Source organism: Grammomys surdaster, unplaced genomic scaffold (genome assembly GCF_004785775.1).
Source record: "Grammomys surdaster isolate TR1022 unplaced genomic scaffold, NIH_TR_1.0 271, whole genome shotgun sequence".
Lineage (NCBI taxonomy): Eukaryota > Metazoa > Chordata > Mammalia > Rodentia > Muridae > Grammomys > Grammomys surdaster.
Genome location: NW_021604712.1, coordinates 9229618 through 9245332, shown reverse-complemented (window position 1 = coordinate 9245332; position 15715 = coordinate 9229618). Strand labels below are relative to the sequence as shown.

At 44.6% G+C, this 15715-nt stretch overlaps 1 protein-coding gene across 1 annotated transcript; it reads left to right on the top strand.

The window, feature by feature from the left end:
* Window positions 1-3638: 3638 nt before the first annotated feature.
* On the top strand, window positions 3639-13805 carry Selenos (selenoprotein S). The gene is made up of 6 exons (XM_028776683.1): window positions 3639-3739; window positions 4213-4347; window positions 7211-7317; window positions 10991-11080; window positions 11236-11314; window positions 13180-13805. Exons 1-6 carry the CDS (start codon window positions 3664-3666, stop codon window positions 13257-13259), a joined length of 567 nt encoding a protein of 188 aa, XP_028632516.1. The 5' UTR covers window positions 3639-3663; the 3' UTR covers window positions 13260-13805.
* The last annotated feature ends 1910 nt before the right edge of the window (window positions 13806-15715 follow it).

Sequence of the window (15715 nt, the reverse complement as noted above, 5' to 3'; positions counted from 1 at the left end):
CTGACTAGCTGAAGCTTGATCTCTGGAATCCACAGGATAGAACTGGTCTCTCCATACGTGTGCTCACATACATATATGTGCACACACAGGAGTTGGAGCTGGAAAGATGGCTCAGTGTTCAGAGGACTTGTTCTCTAAGAGGACCTGGATTTGGTTCTCAGCACCAACCTGGCAGATCACACAACCTTCTGTAACAGTTCCAGGGAATCTAACAGCCTCTGTTGGCCTCCATGGCACTGAAGGTGTGGTGCACTTACATCCGGGCACGTAAGAGCATTCCTGGAAAGTGGCAGGTCCTTATTGCTTGAGCAGGACTGTCATTTTATTGCCACCTTTGAGGCCTTGAGCTCCCCACACCCTTCGCCCTTGTAGTTGCTTTTTACCTTGGAAAACAGCAATTTGGGCAGTTCGTCGGCAGTTATAGCCACACCATCTGTTTGCTTTGATATTGACTCTGCTCTTTATTTTTAATGCTTTTGTTACCCTGTGTTAATTATATATAGTAATGGGCTTCTTGACATGTCCATACATGTCCATAATGTAATTTAGTTGTATATACAAACATACACCTGTTAGCTTTCTTTGTCCTTCAGATGATCACCCTCTTTCCAGTTAGCTACTCCCTTTTTGTGTCTGACTGAATGAATTAGGGCTGTTTATGGGAGCTTGGCCACCTTACCAATGGCTACACCACTGAAGAAAATGTTTCTTACTCTTCCATCAACTAATACCTGTAAGTCTTGAGAGGTGGGGTAAGCCCCAATTAGCACCTCCTCCTCTCAGTGGTAGGATGTTGAGGAGCCCTGTCTTGTACAAATCTTGTGATATCTGTGATTAACCAGAGTAGAGTTGGTTTTCTATGCCCAATTCTCCTTGGACAACTAACTAAACTATACTCAAAACCGATAACACTTCTGCTTACTTGCCGTTAACCAAAGCAATTTACCTGGCTGAATACAATGGATGGAGAACTTCTAACCTTAAGGCCATGGCTATGAGAAGGACTCATACAAGGATGTGACTGTAAGTGGCAGGTTAGAGCTAGGCATTGAGTCTACATAGTGATCGGTGGGAGTTGTGGTTACTATTCACCTTTGCCCTAGTTTTCCAAATCCACCTGAGCTGTTCAAGTGCTGCAGTAAGTATGGGTAGACAGCTACCACTTGGTGAAAGGGACAAAGGTGTCACACCTGAGAAGTAGGAGCAGTATTGTAGGAACTGAAATAAAAGCCTAAAATCCATGCACTCAACTCAAAATACCTTAAATTTTAGTTGAATATTATACTGTGTATCTAAGTATGTACACTGGGTTTGTAAACAAAGTTAACGTTGGATGTGTGTGTCAGTTTTTACATTTGACTTTGTTTTTGAGAAGGTCTAACTACAGAGATCCACCTGCCTTTGTCTCTCAAGGTTTTGTTTCTTGAGGCAGGCTCCCACTGTCCAGTGTCGCCTTCCTCTTGACACCAAAGATGACCCTGAATTCCTGATCTTCTTACAACCATCTCACCAATGCTGGGATTAGAAGCATTTGCCACATGCTCAGTTTATGCAGTGAGGTGCTTTACATGCTTGTACATGTAGGCAAGGAAGCACATGGCCAGTTGAGATACATTCCTACTTCTACTTTGTGTATTTTAATGTTATCTTTCTGAATTGCTGCTAGTTTCCATTTTAGATTGCAAAGTCCCAAGTGGAAAAGATTGCTTTTGTATGGGCAGTCACTGTGTAAAATAATGATTCCATTATGACACTGTTATATCTGTATCATGTACTTTGATCATATCTACTCACCTCCCTTTTAGACAGGGTTTCTCTGTGTAGCCCTGTCTGTCCTGGAACTCACTCTGTAGACCAGGCTGGCCTCGAACTCAGAAATGCACCTGCCTCTCCCTCCTTGAGAGCTGGGATTAAAGGTGTGAGCCACCACCTACTCTCTTACTGAAACTAACCCCTCTTAACCAGTGTACTGGAATTAAAGGCATGAACCAGCACCTCCCGACTTGTTCAGTTTTTAAGGCAAGGTTTCTATCTGTAGCCCTCACTGTCCTGAACTCTAGCTCATGCTAGCCTCAAACTCAGAAATCCACCCGTATCTCCCTGCTGAGCGCTGGGGTTGAAACGTGTATCACCACTGCCCCGAATTTCCCCTCCACCTTGTCTTTTGTTTGTTTGTTTGTTTGTTTTTTCGAGACAGGGTTTCTCTGTGTAGCCCTGGCTGTCCTGGAACTCACTCTGTAGACCAGGCTAGCCTCGAACTCTCGAACTCAGAAATCCGCCTGCCTCTGCCTCCCAAGTGCTGGGATTAAAGGCGTGCACCACCACCGCCCGGCCCACCTTGTCTTTTAATGAAACTAAACATTACTACTTATTTCATCATCATGATTACAGATGTTAAGGGACTGGATAAACAGGTAAATGAGCAACCTTCTTTCTTGTCTCAGAAGCCAAAGTAAGTGAGAAATCACCTTAAGCAAAGAGAAATGATTCAAATTAGGGTGTGGCTTAGTGGGATGGCAGTCATCAGTACCAAAAAATTTTAAACAGAATGATCATTTTTTTTAACCTCTAAGAGGAAACTATTGAGAACATAAAACTTTAAAAATTCAGCAATTAAAAAAAAAAAACATGTTGTGTCTGAAAAAAAAATCAGCAAACTCATGGCTATCTTCATATTCTTAGCTGATAATATCCAGTCGTGAAAGTCCATTTTCAAGGTGGTTGACAACGTGAAGTATTCCAGGCTTTTCTCTCCTATGTCCCACGAACATCCGTCCTTCAAATGGAATCACTGCATTAGCTTATTACTGTGACAAGATACTTAACAGACTAATTTTTATGACACAGTGAGTTTTATTTCCATTTTGGAGATTCAAAGTCCACAAAGCTTGGTGCAGCACGTATAGATTCCACCAAGGTCGTTTGGCTGTGTCATCTCGTGGTGGGGTGCATATAAATCTGGTCTCCTTTTCCCTGGGGAACCCCACATTGACCTCATAGCAGTTTCCCAAAGGTCCCACCTTTAAACACCTCAGAGTTCTTACCTTAATCCCATTAACCTAACTTTGGAAATTTGATTCCATCAGTTCCATTCCAAATCTCAGCTATCTCCTTTATTGCGTTCCTAGTATGTTGCAGAGAACCAGTACAAAAACTGGTAAAGTTACACATAAGAGCCTAAACATGTTGAAGTCATTACTACATTAATTCCGTCCCTTGAGATAGTGGTTCAGAAGAAAGGAACTTTAAATAGATCGCTTTCCGCACGTTTGGGGAGGGGAATCTATGCTGCAACCCCTCAGTGGCCCGGTGACTTGGGCCGGACGCAAATCTCATCCCCAGGAGGCTTCAAATCTCTTGGGCTCAATGTCCAATCGGTTATCAAGTACAAGGTCTGTAAAAAAATGCTTGCGAGATCCGGTATCAGCGCTAAGCTGAGCTGAGCTGCAAGCTCCTCCCTCAAAGTCAAACGCGCTTCCGCCTGGGCTTCTTTTAGCCCCGCCCTCTAGTCACACCCCCTCTGTGATTGGTCGAGCGTCGAGGCAGGTCGAGCCGCGATAGGTCAGTACCGCCACAGCCGTGAGCGCCACGTGTACATAGGGCCGAACCGGAAGCGCAGAGCAGAGAGGAGCGGCTGGCCAGTCGTTGGCGGCGGTGGCGGCTATGGATCGCGCAGAGGACCCCCTGTCCGCGAGGCCGGCGCTGGAAACCGAGAGCCTGCGATTCCTGCACGTCACAGGTGAGAGGCGGCGGATGCCGCCATGCTCGGTGAGTCGGTGTCCAGGAGGCTTGGCGTTAATGCCGCGGGCTGGCCGGGCCTGCTTGCTGGGCCCGAGCTCAGTTTTCTCTAAGTTGCCATAGCTGGGCGGGCGCAATGGAGTCCTCCGCCCGGCGTTTCGCTCTGCCTCCCCCTAACACTGCTGTCTCCTTAACAAAGTGTAACTCAACGGACTCTGGATGGCCTTTGCTTTCCTGAATCAGACAGACAGGTCCCCCTTAGTCCTTCAGAACCTAGCTGCTGTGCTCTGCACCCTCTGGGCTACTCCCGAGTCCCCTTGTAGTTGAGAAGTTTCTGTACCCACCGATTCACTTCTTTGAGTCCGTTTCCTCAGCTGGATTGTGAAGGTTCTGAAAGAAGGAGCTATGATTATTTTTGTTGAGTATTACTGAAAAAATGCTATTTTCCGTTTCTGAAACTGGTTTCTTTTTCAGTGGGCTCCCTGCTGGCCAGCTACGGCTGGTACATCCTATTCAGCTGCATCCTCCTCTACTTTGTCATCCAGAAGCTCTCCCTCAGACTGAGCGCTTTGAGGCAGAGGCAGCAGGACCAAGCTGAGGCTGTTCTGGGTTAGTGCCATGTGATAGAAGTGAAGGCGCCTGTTGTTTACTTAGTGGGTGGCGGCAAAACATGACTGAGTCTGGGTTTTGAAAGATTTTTATTGAGATGCAAAAACTCCCCAATGGTGTATAGCATACTCAATGCACATCATGTTTAGTTGCTGGGAGCCAGTCCCTGGAGATGGCCAGGTCCTGTGGAGGAAATAAACAGTGGTGAGGGAGGAGGGAGTCAGACACGGGGTCCGGGGAATCTTGTAACCTGACTGACTGGAAGTGGGGTGCTTCTTTATTTATACAGAACTCAGTAGACAGGGATTGATTCATGTTTTTCCAAAACACAGATCATATTTTTGTCCCCGAGATGTATTTTAGCTTTCTCATAGTCATGTCATCATTGATAAACCGTGACAGAACAGAGCTATCTTTTTTAAAATTTACTTTATTTTACTGAATTATTTATTTTTTTAAGATTTATTTATTTTTATTTATATGAGTACACTATAGCTTGTGTTCAGACACACCAGAAGAGTGCATCAGACCCCATTACAGATAGTCGTGGGCTGGGAATTGAACTCAGGACCTCTGGAAGATCAGTCAGTGCTCTTAACCGCTGAGCCATCTCTCCAGCCCCAGAGTTATCTTTTACAATCATTTTCTCTCAACTCCATAACCCATTTTTGAAAAATCTAGAGGCTTTTTTTTTTTTTTTTTTTTTTTTGCAAAAGCATGACAGCCCATTCTCAAGCTGATAGTTTTTGTGGTTTCAAGGGCGCTAGACAGAAAATCTCCAAGGCAGCCTCGGCAGATTGTCTTGTCCTGAACAGTTCATTATCAACTTTTGATGGTCAGAATGCTAATTGTCATTAGGCCCAAGGGAAATCTTCAGGCCATAGCTGCTACAGTTACTCACTTTTGGACAGTGTTTATATCTTTGTGGAATTTATATGTCTAATCTTAGTATGCTTTAGGACACCACAGTGGCCCTGCACGAACTAACTTTTCTAAAGGAGGTTCTTTTTTTTTATCGTTTATCCAGACCATACTTCGTTCATCAGTATAAGTCCCATGCAGGGCGGAGATACCTCAAACCAATTTAACTTTGTGGCTACATCTTTTTCCTGGAGGGGCATACCACATGTGGTCCCCAGTCTTATATGCCATGTACTCACCTGAGCAAATAGGAGGAAGAGGCTTTTAACCTGGTCTGCTCCCAACTTCCCTAGCTCACTGAATCTTACTTATCTTTTTAAGTTTCCCTTGTTCTCATTATCTTGTTCCTGAGTGAATACAGGGCAGGTGATCCAGGAATACCTCGGAGCCAGAGTCTCAAAAGGAGATCTCTGCTGTCTTTATTTAAGACACAACCTCCGGGCCTAAGGAAGATTCTCAAGTTAGGGCCAGATAAGGATAGCTCCCTAAAAGCGGGATGGGTGGTATCCTCAGGACTTTCCTGGGAAAGCTTAGAAGCTGTAATCCTGGGAGAAGGCATAAAAATTAATGTTTCCCATCAATCCAATACCCCCAAGTTGTACACATATTTAAAGCTCTCAAGCATGTAACACGTGGAGATGGACCAGAAGTGGAAGACCACCTGACAGTGGTGGTGTCACTCGGCTCAGCCTAGATAGTGGTCAAGCAGCTGTTCTGGATTAGGACTTGCAGTGTTCCCATTAATTTTAGGGAGGATTAAAATGAAAATTTCACTGTTTTCTTTGTGCTCCAGTGACATCCCTATTGAACCTCTAGAATTATTGTGAGTGACCAGACACTCCTGTGTTAGGGTCTTTCCTTCCTTCCTTCCTTCCTTCCTTCCTTCCTTCCTCCCTCCCTCCCTCCCTCCCTCCCTCCCTCCCTTCCTTCCTTCCTTCCTTCCTTTCCCTTTCTTTCACATTCCAATTGCTGTGCCCCCTCCCCCAATCTCTAGTGTTAGGTTTTTACATGGGCTTCATTTTGATTTTTCCCTGACCTCATCAGACCTGATTTCCAGTTATTGTTAGGTTGCTTCAAGAAATCTCAAAGGGCAGCCATTCTATCTAGAAGCTACACTCCTGTGGGTGTTTCCTAAAGAAATACTGTTTTATATTACAGTATAACTTAATACAGATCACCACCCATCTGGTTACTACAGTACTGCGACTGGGATGGAAAAGCTTGATTTACAATGAGGTAGAAAAGTAAACTAGGTCTGGGTGTGGGACACACACCTTTAATCCCTATATTCAGGAGACAGTGGACAACAGATCTGTATGGATTTGGGGTCAGCCAGACTACGTACTGAGGCACTGTTTAAAAAAAAAAAAATTAAGTAAGCTTTTGCTGGGGCCGTGACTGAGTTTGTAGAGTGCTTGACTAGCATATACTAGACAGTATTTGATCTCCAGTACCAAATAAAAGTGGGTATGGTGCCACACTTTTATATTCTCCCTCTGGGAGGTAGATGCAGGAGGATCAGGAGTTCAAGGTCATTCTATGGTACATAGTGAATTCAAGGCCAATTGAGGTTACATGGGACCCTGTCTCAACCACAAGTAAGTTAAACTGGGACATTCAGATTCTTAATGCTGGTTGAAGGGACTTTGCTTTGTAGGAACAAGAAGCTTACACCTGTTCTCATCAACCTGGGCTAATCAAGTGATGGATAGAGATGCCAAAGCCTTCAGCTTTGCTTTGCAGAATGCTGGTCAACCTAAAGATCAGGTGCAAGTGAGATGGCCGCCTGTACAGCGGACTCTCACTGTGGTGGCCGTCAGAGGGCTTAGTGCTCTGCTGAGTAGACAGGGGGATACTTTGTTGTGGTTTCCTGACATTTGAACCTCTCTATATGTATAGGCTATTTCATAAGCACTCACACCTAATTGTTTTTCTGCTTTAGAACCTGATGTTGTTGTTAAGCGACAAGAAGCTTTAGCAGCTGCTCGTTTGAGAATGCAGGAAGATCTAAATGCCCAAGTTGAAAAGCATAAGGAAAAACTAAGACAGGTATGAACTGGGTTGACTTAATTTGTTGCGTCTTTTCTTTGCTTATTCAGGGTCTTGAAAATACTAAGCAGGGTCTCTATCACTGATCCACACTTCTGCCCTTGATATCACTAATCAAGGCTTCATGATAACAGTAAAGTATATTTACTGTTATTTGTAAGCCTATAGAGCAGAGTCCTGCCTCATTAAATTCAAGATGCATTTCAGAGTCTACTGTGTTTACATTGGCGATATAGAAAAAATATTGTAGCTAGGAATAGTTGTGTGAATACGTTACTGCTGCAGTGAAAGACGGACAGCACATGAGGGTGGTGTAGGTGAGCGAGTGAGTATGTCTTGGGTGGATATCAAGAATTAATTTCACTTAGTTTACTGTTGGTCAGCATGCTTGCTTTGTGCAGTTTTGAATTGTCAGGGGAGAAAACACTCTTGAAGAAAAGTGTATCTCCTGTTTTCCCTTCAGGTATTTTCTTTATAACAGTATTAGTCAACAAAACGGTGTGCCCAGGTCACAGGCCACTGGCGCCAGGGGAGATGCCAGCCTGTCTTCCCTGTGCTTGGATACCTTGTAATCCTAAGTGCTGGGATTACAAGCTTTGTATGGAGCTTTGTTTGAAGTTGTGTATTGCATATGACCTGGTTTAGGGGTGGTCGAGCACACTGCAGTGGGTTTCAGAAGAGGCAAGAAAAGGCATCATAAGGCTTAGCTGAAGATTGTGTTGGTGAAGATGTGGACCAGAAGGAACAAGGATTGCCTTGATCAGCCAGGTTATTCATGGGAATAAGACTGCTGTGTCAGGTGCTTTTTTCTGTTGCTATGATGACTGACAGAAGCAGCTGGGGAGAGGGGGTTTATTTTGGTGTACAGTCCTGGGGGAGGATATGGTCGGACATGGCAGCAGGAAACAGACTGATGACTTTTCATTCTCATACAAGCAGCAGAGAGGATAGAAAATAGGGCTGGCCTATAAATCCTCAAAACCCACATGCTTTCTCCAGCAAGGCTGTCCCTTCCAAAGGTTCCATGCCATTCCCAAACATTGCCACCAGCTGGAGACCAGGCGCTGAGATGCAAGAGCCTGTGGGTGACCTTTCATTGAGGTCACACTTGCACACCAGCATTGAGCTGACCTCTCACTGATGACTGCTTTCTAGTTTTAGTCCAGAAGTTTCCAGAGCATGTCTCATCTCCTCAAAAAGAACCCTCTGCCAGCTTTGAGGCACCAGAGAATTTGGTCATTATTATAGTCTCAGTTGTGTTACTGAGATTTCCAGGGACATATGCCTTTCTGCTGTAGTTGGCAGCTTCTCTTATTTTTGCCTGGTCATCCCTTTGGGTCTGGTCTGCCCAGCTTGGCTGGGTCTCAGAAGGAAAGGATATAACAAGACACAAACATACACCCTCCTCCTAATGCTTCTTCCAGTAGCAGCCTTCAGTGGAAGTTAGTCGTCCATCCTCTCTCAGTCATCAGCCTAAAGTGTTTGCTACTGACTGGAAAGTTCAGAATTAGAAACCTGTGGTATAGAAGTCTGTTCTGTAGAAATAAGTCTCTACTGTCCTTGCTTCTTACCTATTGCTTAGATAGCCTATGTAATGTTAATTTCTTTTTTTTAGGTATTTTCACAGATATATTTGATATTTTATGAGCACATTGTATGGGTCCCTCTCCATAGAAATAGTATGCACATTTTTTTTGAATGTTTGCCTATCTGGCTGGCTCATAGTTAGCTTAGAGCTCTCATAGATAATGCTAGAATTTATCTGCTATGCATCTATTTGAGATGTTTATTTTATTATAATTTGTGTGTGAGTGCAGGCATGTGCGTGTTGTGGTATGCTATGGAGGTCAGAGGACAACTTACAGGAGCCATTCTTTCCTTCCACCACGAGTTCTGGGGCTCATGTAGGTCACCCAGCTTATTGAGCAGGTCCTTCTGTCTGCTGAGCCAGCTGCACACCTCTCTCCCCTTTTGCCTTTTTTTTTTTTGGAGGCGTGGTCTCATACAGCCCTGGCTAGCCTAGAAGTTTGCCTCTGCTTCCCTAGAGCTGTGGATTCTGGGATCACAGGTGTGTGCCACCATGCCAACTCGGTGATATGCTATATATTCTTTTTCTTGTTTGTTTGGGGGTATTTTTGTTATTGTTTGGTTGGTTGATTCGTTTCCTTCAAGACTGGGTTTCTCTGTGTACTTCTGGCTGTCTTAGAACTCACTCTATAGACCAGGCTAGCCTCAAACCTACAGAGATCAACCTGTCTTTGTCTCCCTAGTTGCTGGGATTAAAGGCATGGGCAGCTGGTACTGCTGCTACTGCCACCACTGCTACCACCTGGCTTTTTTTTTTTTTTTTTTTTTTTGAGATGGGGTTTCTCTGTGTAGCCCTGGCTGTCCTGGAACTCACTCTGTAGACCAGGCTGGCCTTGAACTCAGAAATCTGCCTGCCTCTGCCTCCCAAGTGCTGGGATTAAAGGCATGCGCCACCGTTGCCTGGCCTCCACCTGGCTTCTTGATGTAGCTAATAGCATAAAGCAACTTTTATATTAGGAAGTATTTTCTATTTTTTTTCAACTTCCTGTGTTTACAAGCAATGGAAGCCTGAAGGGACAGGTTTAGCAAGAGATGTACAGGCCATGGAGAGATCTGCAGAGTATATGCTTTTAAAGAATCTTGTCACATGTCCTTATATCACAATTTAATTAGAACCAGAATGGACTGCATTGGAAATGGGAGCGTACATACCACTGACATTCATGTCCACTGGGATACTTGGTTGCTTGAAAAAATGGCTACTGTCCATGGAACAGGAGGCAGCACAAAGAGCATGCATTGGGTCCTCCCGCAGACTTTCTTGGGCACTCCTTACTGAGTGCAGGTTTTCTGTGGGGAGTCATCCCCCCTTAGATTTCCATACTGCTTAACTGTCCAGTGCACTTGGAAATCTGCTGTCCTATGATCCAGTGCCTGAGGCAAAAAGGCTGTGGCACTGCCAGGTTGTCACCCAGGGGATAATAAAACTGCTCTGCCAGCCACACACACTCATTCCAGGTCAGTTTTGAGACTGGGTCTCACTGTGTAGGCCAGGCTGGCTTTGAACTTACTTCTCTCATCTTCCTGAGTGGCAGCTTACAGGTACATACAACCATGCCCAGCTTTCTACAGCAGCTTTGCTGTTGTTGTTGTTAAAGAGATGAAAGTGAACACTTGTTTGGGGATATATTTGAATTAAGAATTCTTTTTTTTTTTTTTAAGATTTATTTATTTTATGTATGTGAGTACACTGTTGCTGTCTTCAGACATACACCAGAAGGGGGCATTGGAACCCATCACAGATGGTTGTGAGCCACCGTGTGGTTGCTGGGAATTGAACTCAGGACTTCTGGAAGAATAGTTAGTGGTTTTTAACTTCTGAGCCACCTCTCCAGCCTGAACTAAGAATTCTTAAAATGAGCACTTTCTTTGAGAATAGTAGGAGCTTACGTATGCTTCCTATGTGTGCTTTCTTGTGTGTGTGTCTTGAGACAGGGTTTCTCTGTGTAACAGCCCTGGCTGTCCTGGAACTCACTTTGTAGACCAGGCTGGCCTCAGAGATCCACCTGCTTCTGCCTCCCAAGTGCTGGGATTAAAGTTGCACGCCATCACCACCTGGCTCATTGTGTGTGTGCTTCTTTCTTAGCTTGAAGAAGAGAAAAGGAGACAGAAGATTGAAATGTGGGACAGCATGCAAGAAGGCCGAAGTTACAAAAGAAACTCAGGGAGGCCTCAGGTAACTGGAGGTGGCAGTACTTAGTCATTTAGAGTGCTGGCATTTGGAGTGGTTTTGTGGCTTTGCAAACTGAACCCAGAGCATAGCATATAGTAGCTGTACCTCCAGCCCCGAGTGGAATGTATTGATTCTTAAGCCTATGTTTGTTCAAACAGGAAGAAGATGGTCCTGGGCCTTCTACTTCATCTGTCATCCCCAAAGGAAAATCTGACAAAAAACCTTTGCGAGGAGGTGGTAAGAACTTAGCAATGTGAACGAAATATTTAGGATTTTCAACACTTACAAAATATATTGTCCTTTTATCTGTGCTCTCTATGTGTGGTGTGTGCGCTAGTACACGTGCCCGTGCTTGTGCACGGACCAGAGAAGGACATTACGTCTCTAGTTCTCTTACTTTCCACATTATTCCCTTGAGGCAGGGTCTCCCTCATCCTGGAGCTGGCTTGGCATCTGGAAAGCCACAGCTGTGCTCCTGTGTGTACTAAAGCACTGAGATTACACGCATGTGAGATTACACTGCCTGGCTCTGTACATGGGTGCTGGGATTTCCACTCAGGTCCTTGCTTGCTCGTCCTTTTCCCCGCTGAGCAGCCATCTTCCCAGTATTTCTCCAGCTGAAAGCATGTGATGTATACGTGTAATCCTAGCACTTGGGAAGCTGAAGCAGAGGGATTGCCCAAGTGGAGGCCAGCTTAGGCTACACTGTGAGATTCTGTCTCTAAAAGAAAGAAGACTTAATTTCTGGGTCCCAAGTTTAGGACTGTCAATCTAAGGGAAGAAGCTGCAGAATAGGCTCTTCACTAAGCAACTAGGATGATGTGGGGGACACTGTCTGTGTCCTGCTGATAGTGCTGCCCTCTTCCTGTGTCTCAGGGTGTGGACAGACATTCACTTGGCTTTTTTCTGTGTGCATTACCAAACTCTTCAGGTGACAGTATAGCAGCGTGTCTTCATTTTGTCCCTAAGGGATTTCACCTCTCTTAAGAAGATGGAACACACAAATGGAGTAATCAGTAATCTTTTGTGAGTCAAGCTAAGTTTGAGGCAACAGAACCTGGTGTGTTAGGTATCTCCCCTCCTGCCCTCCAGAGCTCAGGGACATTGCAGAAGGAAGAGTGGAAACTTGAAACTTCTCAAATGTTGAATACACAGTGGAAGCTGTAGAAAACAAAGCACCTGACATGCTTAAGTTTGTACATGGTCTGTTGTACTGTCCAGCAGCCCTGAGCTAGGGCCAACCCAAATAGCCTGGCTTTGCAGATGAGGAAACTAAGGCTCAAGGCAAGATTTCACAGTGAGCAAGGAAAAGAACCAGCCCACAGAAGGTGTGTCTGGCTCTGGAGACTGGGCCGATCTGCAGAGTCCCAGTTATCCGTGTTGGCTGTGAGGAGCTGATGTGGGAGGGAGAGATGGAAAAGGATGTAGGTGACCCAGTTCTGACTACTAGACATGGAAAGTTCCATTCTGGTTGTTGGGCTTGGTTTCTGTTGTTGATTTGTTTTTGAGACACGGTCTTAGGCCTAGGTGACCTTCAGCTCCATATGTAGCCAAGGTGACCTTGACCTGTTGCTCCTCTTGCCCCAGCTCCCAGTGCTGAGATGATAGGCCTAGACCACCACACTCTTAAAGTGTTTTCATTTTGTTTTGTTTTTGAGACAAGCTCTCAAACCTAGCCGAGTTTGTTTTGGAAATTACCATGTAATTAAGCCTGGCCTTATCCAAGAAGATATATCCTCAACCTCCTGAGTGGGCCTACAGGTGTGAGCCTCACATCTGGAAGTTTTCTGCAGCTTCAATAGCCTTTATTTGAATATATACTTTTTTATGCATGGTGACTGGAGTTTTTATATAATTAGATCTTAGGACTATCTGCAGTAATTTCCAACTGGTGTTTTCCATGCAAGCACTGGGATTGAAGGCAGCACAACTGTCTTAACCCTCTTTATTTTTATGTAATAACTAAAGTCCCTTGGAAATTGCCCATGAATTTGGAATCTATATCATGCAATTTACAGGCTAGATTTGCTGTTACAGTTTTAATATAGGATGTTCCCAGATTTCCAGCCATCGAAATGGTTCTGTTTCCTTTTCACTTCCAGGTTATAACCCTCTGACGGGTGAAGGGGGTGGAACCTGCTCCTGGAGACCTGGACGCAGGGGCCCGTCATCTGGTGGATGAAACTAAGACTCTTGTTAGTGTCGCTTTGACATTAGCAAGGTGAACCTATAACCCTCAACTCAATTGCCTTACGCACACTCTCACAGTGACTGGCCAAGGAGAGGTGGGGCTTATTTCTGTTCTAAACTACTCGTATTTTAAGGGCTTTGGTCAGCATGAGATATAGACATTGCCATTAGGCCACACTCTAGACGAGTTTCATGGCTACTTGCTAGTTGGTAGGTTGAAGGCTTCTTGCTGTTTAGCAGACTTCATAAAGGAGGCCCAGCAATGATCCTTTGGGGTAGAAGTCCTTGCTGACAGGATGGTCTCTGTGACAGGATGCGTTGAATGATGTCTTCCTTATAAACGGTGAGCCCACCAGTGAGGATTACTGATGAACACAGTTGATGGGGTTTGCTTCTGTATATTTATTTTATGTACAGAACTTTGTAAAAAAAAAAAAAAGTTACATACTTAAAAAGTAACATTTTTAGCATCTTTATTAAACTCAAGGAAATTTCTTTGTGAGCTTGACTTTGTCAGACAGTAAACAGCTTCATATCATTCACTGTCTCCAATTATTTTTCTTATTTCTCATGGCCAGTGGCAGATGGTTGGTGGTTTTAAAGTTGACAGACTCCTTGGGGTTCAGCTGCTACATTAGTAGGATAAAGCCACATCACAGCAGGCTGTGGTGGTGGATGCCTATGACCCCACACTCTGGATGCTAGGGCCTGAGGATACCTGCACATTTGAGGCTAGCCTGAGCTCTGTGGTGAGTTCCAGGCTCACCAGAGCTATCTAGTGAGACCCTGCTGAAGGAAAGACAAGTACATTTTTAATAAACTGCTAAAACATGTTTAAAGGAAAGCAAGTAGGCCTGTAGGAGGTTGCCTGTGAATACTCCAGACACCAGGGGAGAGCCAGTCTGGCCCATGTAGCAAAACCTCATCTTGCCCACGAAACCAACAAAGTCTTGCTTAAACTGCCAGGACACTCTTTATGCATTTGACTCATTTGTTATGTCATTGAGAAGACCAGCTGGAGATTTGCTACAAGACTGTTTATGTATATGTGTATGTGTCACTGTTTGATATTTTTGTTTGTTTGTTCTCTATGTGCTGTCCCTGAATTTACTTTGTAGACCAGGCTGGCCTTGAACTAAGAACTCCACCAGCCTTTGCCTCCTAAGTGTTGAGCCTAACACCATCATGCCAAGCTATGCAGTCTTTGACTTTTATATAATTTAAGGCTTGTTTTAAACAGCAAACCCATTATTAGCTCGTGCTAGCTTTGGCTTACGTGGTGGGTGTTGGACACGTCTGCTGTAGAACTAGTTATAGAAAGTAAAAGACAAGAATAGTATACTTGGCTCAAAAGTTACAAGTCTACAGAGACAAAATAGTATGTGCTTATCTGTCTTGACCTGAAAGAGAATGCAGTGTGTACAGGGCCTAAGTGGGGAGCTCCGCCTAGCAGTGCTCCCCTGTAGTCATATACTTAGGGGACTGGGCCGGGGAGTTTGAGTTCAAGGACAGGCTGGGCAGTGTGCAGGCTAAAGGTCTTGGGGGACGACTTGAGGAAGAGTTGGGATGGATGAGGTAGCACTGCAATCAGAAACAAATAGCTCATGAAGGCTAGAGGCTAGAGGGACTGAGTGTGTTAAGTGGCTCTCAGCTAAGGTGCAGTGTTGATCTGTAGTAGAAAGTAAGCAGGAGAAACAGTACTAAGTGTGGTTTTCCTTTACTATTACAGTTCCTGGCTATGATGGTTATAGGCTATGATGGTGATATCATACAGAACTCATCAAGAGATTAACAGGGTTACCTGTTTGTAATTAATGGGCTATGCATTTCGATGCCACCTGTATAACAGTTTAGAAAAGCACTTGCCATGTGGTATCTGCAAACTTAGTTAATACTCTGTGCCTGTGAAGCAGGTAGTTTGGTTTTAGGAACTGAAGCTGGAAGAGTTAAGTGACTCGCTCAGTGTTAATCAAGAGTTGTCTGTTTCATTCCTGTCTTCCTTTCCCACAAAGCCTTAGCTAATCAACGTGTGGCCAGCTTAGTCCAGTTAAACAACTAATGTGGAAATTGTGACAAATTGAGGCCAGTAAGTACTTCAGGTAGGTGGCCTGGGGTTACTAAAGGTCTCCCTGCTGTAGAAAGACAACTGAAGGCAGGAGGACAAAGTTCAAAACCCAAGGCTCCCGTGGAAGGATGGACTGAGCCAGTCATAAAGCCTTTTTGAAACCCAGGCTGTGCCCACTTGCAGAAATGAAGACAAAGCAGCTGCTAAGATGCTGCGTTTCTCAGCTTCCTGACTTCTGATCACCAGGATGTTCAGAGCTTACTCTCTGGACAGTATTTTTTTTTCTTTTTAACTTTTTATTGATTCTTTGTAAATTTCACATTATCCACCCCAGGCCCACTCATCTCTCCATCCCTTTGTATCCACCCTCTTGTGGCCCTCAG